General features: G+C 55.9%; 1 protein-coding gene across 3 annotated transcripts in view; it reads right to left on the bottom strand.

Moving 5' to 3' along the window:
* Positions 1 to 13,136, bottom strand: part of CLIP2 (CAP-Gly domain containing linker protein 2) — a 57,491-nt gene that overhangs the window by 17,224 nt on the left and 27,131 nt on the right. For all 3 annotated transcript variants that reach the window (XM_058680858.1, XM_058680859.1, XM_058680860.1), the window contains exons 4-8: positions 8,615 to 8,739; positions 6,873 to 7,086; positions 6,121 to 6,318; positions 5,558 to 5,661; positions 4,103 to 4,163 (exon numbers count right to left, since the gene is read on the bottom strand). In XM_058680858.1, coding sequence (XP_058536841.1) covers positions 4,103 to 4,163; positions 5,558 to 5,661; positions 6,121 to 6,318; positions 6,873 to 7,086; positions 8,615 to 8,739 — 702 coding nt within the window. The remainder of the gene's footprint in view (positions 1 to 4,102; positions 4,164 to 5,557; positions 5,662 to 6,120; positions 6,319 to 6,872; positions 7,087 to 8,614; positions 8,740 to 13,136) is intronic.

The following is a 13,136-nucleotide window of genomic DNA, read 5'->3' as shown; positions in this document are numbered from 1 at the left end:
TGGAAATAAAATAAATCTTTAAAAAAAAAAAAAAAAAAAAAAAAACAAAGCTGCTCACACGAGCTCCTGGGAGCCAGGAGCAAAGATTGGTAAGGGCCTGACCTCCCATGTGGGCTGGGCTCAGTGGGCAGTGTGGGTCTGGTCACCTCTCCTGAGTTCTGCCCCGGGTGTTCACCAAGCAGGCATGCCACTGCGCTGACCCCCCCTCCAAGGAGGAAAGGTACTTGGCCATGGCCAGTCTCCGCGCTGCCCTTTGTATTTTTCGTCTAGGGCCAATCTTATGGGGCCTCATGTCCCACATCAGAGGAGCTGGGTCCTTCAGTGCACAGCCTGGGAGGCAGCAGGGAATGGCTCAAGTCCTGGGGTCCCTGCGAGATCTGGATGGAGTTCCTGGCTCCTGGCTCTGGGTTGGCCCAGCCCTCTAATTACAGGTGTTAGAGGAATGAATGAGCAAACAGGACATCTGTCTCTTTGCCTTTTCAAACGACATCGAACCAACCCATGTTCCCCAGCCCATGACTCAGCATGCCACTGATGATGAAAGTCACTGCTTTGTGCCTCCCTGTCTGGCAGTGGGGGACACTCAGGGGAGTGTGATGGATGGGGTCCTTATCCTCAAGGACCCGCATTCTGAGGGAGCGCCACAAATGAGCAGCAACGCCCATTATTTGAGCTGGGATGTATGCTACCAACAGTGAAGTGGGATTCAGGCTACCAACAGCGACTCGGAGAGAGAGAGAGGAGATCGCTGGATGGAGTCCGAGAGAAGGGATACAGAACTGCAGAAGGCTGGGGAGGAAGCTCCTACAGCAAGCACAGGTGGGGGAGAGGCAAGTGTTTCTGGCAGAGGAACCAGCAGGAGCGACATCCCGGAGGCAGGACCCAGCAGAACAGGGGTCCACCGTGCCTCCTATTTGACATGAAGGGGGGCAGCGGGAAGGGCAGAAACTGACAAGTGTCTATAAAAGCTGTGGTCAAAGATTGTACTGTGGCGGGCCGGGCGCAGTAGCATAATGGTTAAGGTCCTCGTCTTGAATGCGCCAGGATCCCATATGGGCACCAGTTCTAATCCCAGCGGCCCACTTCCCATCCAGCTCCCTGCTTGTGGCCTGGGAAAAGCAGTCGAGGACGGTCCAAAGCCTTGGGACCCTGCACCCGCGTGGGAGACCCAGTAAGAAGTTCCTGGCTCCTGGCTTCGGATAAGTGCAGCACCGGCTGTTGCGGGCATTTGGAGTGAATCATTGGATGGAAGATTTTCCTCTCTGTCTCTCCTCCTCTCCGTACATCTGCCTTTCCAATAAAATAAATAAATCTTAAAAAAAAAAATACGAAAGGGCCCAGAGGCATGGCCTAGCGGCTAAAGTCCTCACCTTGAACGCCCCGGGATCCCATATGGACGCCGGTTCTAATCCCGGCAGCTCCACTTCCCATCCAGCTCCCTGCTTGTGGCCTGGGAAAGCAGTCGAGGACGGCCCACTGCATTGGGACCCTGGACCCGCGTGGGAGACCCGGAAGAGGTTCCAGATTCCCGGCATCGGATCGGCGCGCACCAGCCGTTGCGGCTCACTTGGGGAGTGAATCATCGGACGGAAGATCTTCCTCTCTGCCTCTCCTCCTCTCTGTATATCTGACTTTGTAAAAAAATAAATAAATATTTTAAAAAAAGAAGAACGTAAAAAAAAAATACAAAAAAAAAGATTGTATTGTGGTACAGTTCACTAAGCTGCCACCTGTGACGCTGGCACCCCACATTGGAGTGCTAGTTCAAATCCCGGCTGCTCCGTTCCCAATTCAGCTTCCTGATGATGCTCTGAGAGAAGCAGTGGAGGATGACCTGAACGTGTGGGCCCCTGCCACACAGGAAGCCAGGATGGAGTTGCAGGTCCTTCCTCTGGCCTTCAGCCTGGTCCAAGCCTGGCTGGTGCAGCCCTTTAGGGTTGGAAGACATCTCTCTGTGTGTCACTTGTTCCAATAAAAAAAAAAAAGGTTTGGTGCCAAGATGCTTGGAGCCTGAGGGGGCGGGGAATGGGAGTAGAGCCAACACAGATGGGCTGTGAGCTAGTAGCTGCTGCAACTGGATGGTGGCAGCATCCCACTTTCCGTACTTCTGCACAGCTAAAAAAATTTCCAATATTAAAAATTTAAAAAGACATTTTTTTAAAAAGACTATTTTGGCTTCAATGCAGAGAACATGCTAGAATAAAAGTGGCAGAGCCTGGCCAGTTACAGCAAAAGGGACAGCTGAGGGGGCTGGGGACGGGATGGGCAGGGAGAAGAGGGTGTGGCTTGGCTGTGTGTATAGGCTGCATCCACCCGGAATCCCAGGACAGAGTAGTGTGTGGAACAGGGTCCCGGGGCAGACGAAGTTGCACCGGGTAAGGGTGGGCCCAGTGAGGAAGGCCAGACAGGCAAGTGGCCAGGGGACAGCCACTGCCCGCTGAGGACCACCAAAGGGTGCCCGTAGGCCTGCCAGAAGGGGTTGGGGGGCTCTGGTGCTCATTCTAGACTTTCAGGATGAGCAAGGATGAACGTGACCACTGGGTTTGTACAATACTCAGTCCCGTTCTGACTGGTATGAGCTGTCTGTCACCATCTGTCCCACCCCTTTCTTCTCCCCCTCAAGGCTGATTGAACCTGAGGTAGACATGGGATCCAAAGCCTGCCATCCCATTGGGTAGCTCGGAACTAATCAGGATCTCTAAAGAGGACACCAAGCAGGTGTGGGCCCTGGTGGCCAGGCAGGGTCGGAGAAGGGAGTTGTTGGGCCAAGAGGCCAGAAGGGAGAGACAGACCAAACAAACCATGGGCCACTCTGCAGCTCCCCATTGGCTGGAGCTGGGGAGGGGACTGGCCTCCAGGCAACCACAGCTGCAGTTCCCAGAAGCCCACCTGGGGCGCTGCCCAAGAGAAAACCCAGCCTCACACAGCCACCTGACCACCCTGGCCTAGTCAGGGGATATGCATCAGAACACACTGATGCTGGCCAGGTCGTACCCCAGCAAGCAGCGAGCCCGGCTCCACAGAGCAGCTCACGCCCTGTGCCGCCCAAGCCAGGGGCTGTCCAGGGACATCCACCGCCCACTTTTGCTGGGTGACCCTCTTATAGTGTTAGAGCCCAGAAATTCACCCCCAGCTGTGAGTTCCCCCTCCCGGTCTGGTTTCACAGGGGAACAAGCCAGAAATGCAGATTCACAGGTTCCTTTGGAATCAGACACTCTGAGGGTGGCCCTGGCATTGTGGGTCTGAGCTAGCCCTCTAGGGAAGGACCACTCAAGTTTAAGAGTGTGCAACCTTTTCATTTTACAGAGGCCCGGGGCTGCCCCGAGCCAGGGAAGGCTGGCATTGGGGTTGGGCGCATGGCCCCGAACTGTTATGACAGCCCCTAAACCCCCTGAAGCTGGTCACCTCCCCAGGGAGCAGCAGGTAGGGACTTTATAACCCCTCAGTCTCCATGTGGGCTGGGGAGGAGTACTGGCGGAGGTGCAGGTGGGTGTCACTCAAGAGCTTTGCTAATGATCTGGGCATCCTCAATCCCTCAGCTAAAAACAAAAGGATTGGCCAATGCCCTGCCGCCAGCTCCAGGTCAGTGTGTCCAGGAGTTCTAACAGAGGTGGGGGGGGCTGTGGCACTCCCCGGCTGGGAAAGGGGCCAGGAGTGCTGGGCTCAACGGCTGGTGCCTTGCTCCAGACCTGGGTGTGTCCCTTTACTGCTTGCAGACTCAGTTTCCCCATCTGTAAATCCTGTGGTTCAACCAGCCAATACCCTACTTGCCGTCCACAAAGAACCAAACGCCCAAACTGCTCCACTTCCAGCAGGGTCATGAGGCCAGCCACACCCGGGCCCACTGTTGCATCCTCACATACTTGGGTCCGTCCTGCCCTGCACCTGCCTGCCCATACGCCCACCCAGAGTCCCTGGAGTGGAGCCAATCCCACCCCAATTGAATTGCTCAAGGCTTGCCCCTCCTCTCTCGCGCTCCAGGGTGTGACCTTTGACCTTGCCCCATTTCTCTCCAGTCATCCTCCCAGCTCCCTCCCAAGGAGTCCCTGTGAATCCCACAGCCATGTGCTAGGGCAGGAGCAGGGCCTTGACCTAAAGTTACCTCCAGGTCTCCCTTGGTGATGGACTCCTCTTCCACACGGAACTGCAGGTCCTCCACCTTCCTGCAGGGGGGGACAGGGGAAGAGAAGGGGGCTGACCGGGCCAGGCCCAGAGCGCTGGGCATTTCCAAGTCCATGGTGGCAGAGACAGGCAGGGCCACTGGGCTGCCCAGGTCCTGCCCAGACCACGCAGCAGGGACAGCAGCCCCGAGCTGGACCACAGAGACATCTAGCATGGAGCTATTTCACACCACAGGCAGAAAGCAAACATACAGAGGTAGACATGGCCACTTCTCTCTTCCCCACTATAGGGGCACCAGGGCTGTAGCGGCTACCCTGGGAAGACCATGGTTGGGGGATTGTTGGGGCATGGGGCGACGAGTATCGCCCTCTCCTGACACAGTGACCCCAAAGGCTCAAGATCCCCCAGACATGGAGGTCCCCAGGGTCCCGTGGTGGGCATTGGGTGCTATTCCAGTGCAGAACCCCGTTTACGACATACTTTACGAGGCTGCTCCAAGGGAGTCCCAGAGAAGGCAAGAGATCTGCCTGGGGTCACACAGCCAGCGTGGGGTGGGGCTGGGATTCACACACAGGCAGCAACTATATTAGCATCGGGGCTGTTGCCATGGGAAGCAGATGCGTGGGCCCCTGTTGGCTGGCTCTGGCAGATATAAATACACCAGACGTCACGGCAGCCTGGTGGGGAGGGTGGATGTGCTGGGCTCCAGCGGGGCTGCCATAGGCTTGGGAGGGTGGGGAGGGTGAGGCAGGGCCTGGGTGGGCCCTGGAGGTGACCAGGATCCTGGACCAAGACAAACCTCCATCTGCTATCACCAGGTAACCCTGGGGCAAGCCTGAGTAACCACCTGTTGTCTGACTGGGCGGAGGTTAGTGGTGCCCATGTCCTCAAGGAGGCTCCTCAGGACCTGTTAGAGCCCATCCGTCCCTGCCCCTGGCTGGAGGCTCCCTTGGGCGCAGGGTTCCAGGATCCCCCTTCCAGCCTCGGGCCTTAATGTTCTCCTCTATGACCTGGGCTGGCAGCCTGGCTGAAGGCAGCCAGCACCTGTGTGTGGGGCTGACACCTGGGCACAGGTGTTTCTCGGGGTATCTGGCTAGTGCTTCTCCAGTTCTCAGGGTCCTGACAATGTGGAATGGGAGAGCAGTTAGCTTCAGGCTGGGAGCCCTGAGTGGCACATTCAGGGGACCAGCCCGGGGCAGGCTCTCTGATTCATGATGGGTGGGTAGGGGTGTGGCTGCACACACCCCTGGGTGCTGTCCCGATGTACTGTCCTGTGAGATGGAGCCCATCACCCCACCTGGCAGATGAAAAGAATCGAGACCCACAGAATTCAAATTTCCAGTCCCAGGGGGAGTCAGGACTCGAACCTGGGGCCTCAGTCCCTCATCACTCCCACAGGGGGGAACCTGGGGGTGGGCATGGGGGTAGAGCGTACCTCCTTTCCTCCTCCAACTGATTGGACAGATCCACCTTCTCCTTCCGCACACTGTCCACCAGCAGCCGGGCCCGTTGCAGCTTCTCCTCTGCTTCTGCAACATACTGGGCCCCAAGCAAGGGCAGGGCATGGTCAGAGTCAGGGTCAGCCTCTTCCCGGGGGCAAGGGTTCCCCTCCCCACAGTCTAGCCTGGGATGTGCAGAAAGCATGATCCAAGATGTGGATGGCTGCACACCAGGAGTTTCCATGGCATTGTCATGACCACACCAGCTAGGACACAGTCCGGGGTGGATGTCAATGCAGCCAGTAAGACTTAGAAAAAGCTTGCCCCAGAGTGAGCAGTGTAGAGCAGAGTGCACACATTGGTAGCCCGGTTCTGGAATCCCATGTTTCCTTCCATGCACATAGAGAGAAAAGTCTGGAAGGAAATGGACAGAGCTCCTTGGGTTCTCTCTTCATTGGAGGTGGACAGGTGCAGCTCACCAACATCGTAGCAGTCTTTCCCCACCGTCCATGCCCCAGCCACACTATGAGACTGGCAGAAGTTGCCCCAGCGGCCCCACCTGCTCGTGCTGTGCCTTGAGCAGGGCGATCTCCTTCTCCACCTCGCAGATGTGGCTCGTGGCCTTGGCCACCTCAGCCCGCTCCAGATCCCGCTCAGCCAGCAACTGCTCGATATGCTGCTGCTTCTCCTTCAGGGCCTCCTGCAGGGCTGTGGTACCCGAGATCTTGCGGGCATAGCGCGAGGATGTCTCTGTGAGCTGCACAGAATGGGCAGGGACAGGGCAGGGCTCAGAGACCTGGGTGCTGGATGAGGGCAAGCCAGCTCCAACCAGCCCAGTCTGCACCACAGTAACCCTCGACTCCCTAGAGTTCCTGTTGCTCCTCTTGTCTGTGTCCTGGACACTCTGGTCATTCACCCAGACAGAAACATGGTTGAGCTCCAGAGATGACTCCAGATAGGACCCTTGGGGTTCTGCTCAGGCTGGGCTATTACCTTGGGACCACCCCCAGGCCAAGAAGAGCTTCATCTCCTAGAATGAGCCTGGACACGGGCTTTCTGCCCACACCCACTGACCATTCTCCTCTTCCTCCTTCATGAAGATTCCCTGAACATCTGCCTGTATTGGCACAGCCCCCCAAAACAGCAATAAATGTAAATGGATCAATTTTCCCTAACAGATGATATACGCTTTTGTCTTTAGTTTTTGTTGGAAAGCCCCAAGCTGAGGGACATCTGGGACCCAGAGCATAGTGAGAGTCAGACTGGAACAATCAGCTCCCACCCACATACCCTGCCCAGCTCTACCCTCACCAGGCCGCTGCGGCTGGGCCGGCCCCCAACAGAAGAGGCCACGGAGCTGACGGAACTGATGGAGGAACTGCTGGGGCTGTGGGTGAGCGCTGAGACGCCCATGGCCATCCGCTTGGTCTTCTTGGCCTTGGCCGGGCTTGTGGATGGGAAGCCGATACGGATGACCTTATGGATGGGTGCAAAGAGACCGAACTTGGGTGGGCACTGGAAGTACCTGAGGGAGCAGGAGAGACACTGGCTGCTGTGTGGTAGCCCCACAGTCTGGAGTTGTCCTATCCCCCTGACCTCTGTGGGGCTCAGCAGAAAGGTACCTCCTTGGGGCCCCATCATCCTACCCACCCCTCCCAGTGTGTATGAGGTCCTCCGGATACATAGCTGGGACTCCCCAACAGGGAAGAGAGGTGAGTGAAGCCCGAAGAGTCTCAAATCCTCTGCAGGTGAATTGCCAATCCCTAGGGCTCACACTATGCCAGTCCCTTGCTTGTGGATGCTTATTTCAATGGCCGCCCCCCTCCAAGCTAGGCACCAGCATTGTAGCAGTCTCTGAAATCCAGGCTCAGAGAGGTTAAGCAACTTGTTCACGGGCACACAGCTGCTTTGGTGGCAAAGCTGAGACTGGGGTACCCCAGTCTTCTGGGCTCCAATGCCCTCTGGAGGGCCCCCACTGGAGCTGCAACCCTTGAACACACTGTGTGCCCCAAGGCCAGCCCCAGGCCAGCTCTTCGCATGAAGAGGCAAAAGCCTGCAGGCTGGGGCCACTGCTGCCTCTACATTTTAAAATCATGAGTGAGTGCGGAGAACCAGCAATGGAAAACACAGGACAAAAAATCACAGAAACTAGATTCTCTTTGAAAATCTCTCTGATCAAGCCTGGATTGAGTTCCTGGCTCCTCCTGGCTTGAGCCTGGCTCAGACCTGACCATTGTGGGCACTTGGGGAGTGAGCCACAGGATGGGGGCACTGTTCCTCTGCCACAAATAAAAGTAACTTCAAAATCATCTCTCATTGTGCATACCACACCAGGCATGAGAATCTTTTCTTTTTAGATTTATTTTTCTTTTATTTGGAAGGCAGAGTTGACAGAGAGAGGGAGAGAGAGAAAAAGATTTTCAATCCACTGATTCACTCCCTCAAATGAACCACAATGGCAGGAGACAGCTCAGGCCAAAGCCAGGAGTCTAGAATTCCATTGGGTCTCCCATGTGCGTAGCAGGGGCCCAAGCACTTGAGCCAACATTTGCCACCCTCCCAGGTACATTAGCAAGGAGCTAGATTGGAAACACAGCTTCGGCCCTCCCTGACCCAGCAATTCCAGCTGTCAAGAGGTAGTGTGAAGCTTGCCGCCTGTGTGTGATGCCTGCCTCAGGCTGAGTGAGCTGGGCAGCCCCCCAGGAGGCAGGGACCTCAACTTGTCTTCCCTGACTCAGCCATGAATGTCAGGGTGACGCCAACACAGGGTGCTTGCATGACCTTGAGCAGTGACCTCTCCAGCACCTGGCCCCGCAACTGTCAAATGAGGCTCCCACCACTGCACTTGGTGGGTTCCCGGGGTAGAAGGGGAGACAGCTGTGGGATGGTGGTGCCTGGCCCCACATGCTCAGCCCTGGTTAACTCGAATGCTCTGTCCCCAGCGCCTGCCCCCTACCGTGTCCCGCGTTCCCCCACCCCTGAATGGCCAATCCCTCTCCCGCACACCCCTCTCCTTAGCCCTGGGATAGTGGAAGAAGTCCACTGCACCGTACCTGGTGCCTGCCACTGCCCCATCATTCTTCCCCAACGGCTCATCCAGCTCCACACCGCACCACTCGCCCTTGGCAAAGTCTGTTTCCCCAACATAGCGCACCACGCCAGTCTTCGTCCCGCCGACCTGTGGGCACACGGGGAGGTGTGTGTGGGGAGGAGACTCAGACCCAGCAGATGTGGTGGACAGTCAGGGGTCCCGGCTTAGCCCTCCCTACCTTCTGGATGAGGAAGGAAGAAGAGATGCCCACAGATGGCAATGAGGGAACAGATGAACTGGTGCCCCCTGGGCTGTCCCAGGACATCACCCCATTGGACTGTGTGAGTAGGGGTAAGTTGTCCACCCTCTTTAGGCCTCAGCATGTTCCAGTGGTTTCCGCAGGGACCAGCAATGCCTGCAGTGTGTTGGGCATAGCCTAGGGCCTCAGTGAATGAGATGCAGAAACAACGGGGACTGGGAGGGAAATGGGGAGCTACTGCTTAAGGGGAAGACAAACTCGAGGGTGTTTCAATCCTTTCCTTAAAAACATTTCTTAAAAAATTTTGATCCCAGTATGATGGCTTAATTGGCTAATCCTCCACCTCTAAGTGCCAGCATTCCACACAGACACCAATTCATGTCCCTATTGCTCCACTTGCCATCCAGCTTCCTGCCTGTGGCCTGGGAAAGCAGTCGAGAACGGCCCAAAGCCTTGGGACCCTTCACCTGTATGGGAGTTGGAGCCGGGACCTGAACCTGAACCTGGTGAAGGAGCCCTCGTCCCAAGTGGTGACAAGCCGGCATCACCCCCACCTCCCGTGTGCTGTGCTCTTGGAGACTTCCTTAACTTCCTCGCCTAACACTTCTGTAGAGTTTATTTCTGTGATCTCTGCATTTCCCAGAGCTTTTTGGTGTGCTGAATATTTATGATGTATGAATATTCATATTCTTATGAATATTCATAGCTAGCTCTCCAACAGAGTTTTGTTCAAATTTAATGCTTGTTTCTTTTATGTCTCGGAGGACTGGCCATTTCCCCCAAAGAAGTCTCTAGAAATGTCTATTGTGTGTGTTGAGGAATTGAGGGGGAGCAGAGGCCTGGTAACCAACGGTCAGGAGGCTGAGGGAGGAAGGAGCCGGTGGAGAAGAGGGTTCAGATCTCAGGACAGAACCCAGGGACCTTGGCTCCCCCTTCTGCGTCCAGCCCACCTGTAGCCTTGACCCAGCGGCTCTGTCTGCTCGTCTCAGCAGGGTCACAGTCAACCTGGGATGCCAGCATTGGGACCATCACCCGGCAGAGGGGAGCAGCCGCCAGGAGAGAGGTGAGGGTAGGGAGGCAACAAATTCCTTTTTAAAATAGAAAAAAAAAATGCATTTAGCAGGAAAAGAGAGAAATCTTCCATCTGCTCGTTGCTTCCTTAAATGTTCACAACACTTAGGGCTGGATTAAGTCAAAGTCAAGGGTCCAGAATTCCATCTGTGCCTCCCATGTGGGCGTAGGGGCCCAAGGCCTTGGGCCATCTTCTGCTATCTTCCCAGGTGCATCAGCAGGGAGCTGGATTGGAAGTGGAGCAGCCAGGACTTGAACCAGCACCCATGTAGGAGGCTGACACTGCAGATGGAGGCTTAACTCACTGCACCACAGCACCGTCTCCCATTCCTAACATCCCTTTAAGATTCTGTGCCAGGCACATCAAAGATAAAGATGTCAGACCTCCATGGCACCACCGTCCCACTTAGGGGGGTGGCGATCGAGGGTCAGAGTGGATGACAAGTAGAAGAACCCACGGGGCCTGGGTCCCCGCCCCCCACTGCAGCCTACTGCCTCTTCAGTTCCACCCAGGCCTCCTCCTCCACTGGGGTCTCCTCTCCTTGGGCAGCAGGGTTCAGGGAAGTTCTGTCCCTTCTCTAGCAGCCGAGAAGTCAGGGGGACCGCTCCTTCTCTGAGTGGAGCTCAAGGAGGAAATGACAGGAAAAATCCCAGAGGCGCAGGGGCTGGGGCTGGCCCCCACCTCAGGAGCCACACCTGCCAGAGTGAAGAAAATGGCCCCTTTTAAAGTGTTCAGCATCCTTGCATTTAAAAAAGCAAACAAACAAACAAAACTCTTTAAAGACTGCTTTCAGAGCAGTTTCAAATTCAACAGGCAAACAGGCTGCGGTAGAATTTCCACCCTCACCCTGCCATCCTGCCCTCCCATGGGAGTCTGCCTGCACCTGTCAGAGGGGAGTATTAGAAGGAGTTTGATCCCAGTGGCCATAGGGAGGGCAGGAGCCCACCGTGACAGCATCACCTATGACATTGGTTAGCACTAAAGATGCTCTTTTTTGGAGCCCAGCGCTGTGGGGCAGGTGAGTTAAACTGCTGCTTGCAACACATGCAAGTCCACAGGAGAACTTGGTCAAGTCTTGGCAGGCTCTGCTTTCAATCTAGTCTCCTTGCTATTGCGCCTGGGAGAGCAGCAGGTAGTGGCCCTGTCTCCCCCCCGCCATGGAAGACCAGGACCGAGTGCTTGGCTTTTTGGTCTGGCGCAGCTCTGACTGTGGTGGCCATTTGGGGGAACAAACCAGCAGCTGGAAGAGCTCTTCCTCTCTCTGTCAATAGGCTTTATTAATCAAAATAATACTGTTTCCTGCATATTCCCTCCTCCATCCCTTTTCATTGTCCCTTAATTGTGTTTTTCTAGAAGGCCAGTGTTAACACTGCACAGCAGATAGCCTTGCTGGTGCAGCTGGAGGGCAGAGGGAGCAAACTTCCTTCGATGATGAAGTCAGGCGCCACTGTTGGCATCCCTCCACCTGCTAGGGACACCTTGGCTGCATCCCGGTTCTGACTGCTAACACCCAGAGTTGTCCTAAACGTCCTCGCGCAGGAGGAAGTAGCTTCCAACTCCCATGAATCAACACCAGGGAACACAAGCGCTGGATTGCGTGGGAGGAGGCTGTGCAGTTTTGCCAAAAAAGTGAACACACACACACACACACACACTCAAATCTGCCAATGGGGCTGGCTGTCTAACCTGGCCGTTTAGACACCCAGGCACCCACACAGGAGTACCTGGAATTGCTTTTCCTGCTCCAGCCCCAACTCCTGGCCCCAGCTCCCTTCTGATGCTAGAGCAGCGTCAGAGGGCCCAAGGGCTTCAGTCCCTGCCACCCTCATGGGAGACCCGGTTGCCGGCTTCAGCCTGGCCCAGCCCTGGGGTCACTGCAGGCATTTGAGGAGTCAACCCATGGTTGGAAGTTTTCTTTTTGTCTCTCTGCCTCTCAGAATACATTTGGATAAAAGAACTTGCCATATCATCTCTCCACGTGGCTGTCTCATTTTGTATTCTGTTACTCTACACACACTCCAGCACCTGCTGCTCCAAGCACTGTTGGGGACCTCAGCTCCAGATGTTCCCAAGTGCAGGCCAGGCCCCTGCCTGCACCTTGGCCACCATCATGGCGGGGGATGGAGTTGGAGTCCCTCCCCGCCCCATCCCAGGCCTCACAAAGCAACATCCACAAGCAGGTAAAATTCACTTGTTTCTTGGGGACTCTGGTCCGTAGAGCTAAAACCAGGTCTGTCCCCACCTCAGACAGCCAGGGCCTGTTGGTGGCCACGCCCAGCGAGAGGTTCCCACGTGCACCAGGCCAAGTGTGGGAGGGGCAGAGAGCTAACAGGGATGGTGGTTTGGCTGCTGGATGGATGCTAAGCATAGGCCAGCAAGGTCCCGGGCAAGAAGCAGGGCTGGGGGTCACGGAGGGCAAAGATCAGACAGCTGACCTAGGCATTCCTCCTTCCCCCAGGTTGGGGACTCCTCCATAGGTCGAGGAGTCTCAATTTGCACCTGCTGTGTGGGCAGGGCGGGAAGCGAGACTCCATACCTGACAAGCCCTTTAGGTCTCAGGTGGTTGGGAGCAGGGAACAGGTAACACCTCAACAAGCAGGTGCAGGCATCATAGCGCTAAGAAGTGGAAGCACAGCCTGGTGGGAGGAACACAACTCCAACTCCCTGGACAGGAAGGTGCAGGGGGCCACAGGTCTGGCCTCTCCTGGATGGTGATGCTGCCCTTTGCTGTCTCCTAACTCCACTTCGACCCTCTGCCCCCGGGGACCAGGACCCCACCAGATAGGAGCTATGAGCTGCTTATGAACACATGGGGTCAGCCACGCTGCAGGCCTGTTGCAACCTCAGCTCTTAGAAGCAAAGCCTTAGGGCTACCACCCCACGGCCCCTGGTCCTGGGCCCTCCCATGCCAGTCTCTTGAGTATAGTCCTGCCCTGGCTATTTTAAAATCTTTTTTAAAAAGAGACTTATTTACTTGTTTGAAAGGCAGAGTGAGCGAGGGAGCAAGAAAGAGAGAGAGTGAGAGAGCGAGCTCTCAGCCATTGGTTTACTCTCCAAATACAACAGCAGGGACTGCATCAAGCCAAAGGCAGAAGCCAGGAACCCCCATCGGGGTCTTCCCCACAGCTGGCAGGGACCCAAGCACTTGGACCATCTTTTGGTGCTTTCCCACGTTCATCAGCAGAGAGCTACATGGGAAGGGGAGTAGCTGGG

This window comes from Ochotona princeps, chromosome 24 (genome assembly GCF_030435755.1).
Source record: "Ochotona princeps isolate mOchPri1 chromosome 24, mOchPri1.hap1, whole genome shotgun sequence".
NCBI lineage: Eukaryota > Metazoa > Chordata > Mammalia > Lagomorpha > Ochotonidae > Ochotona > Ochotona princeps.
This window is presented reverse-complemented; position numbering and strand designations above follow the sequence as displayed.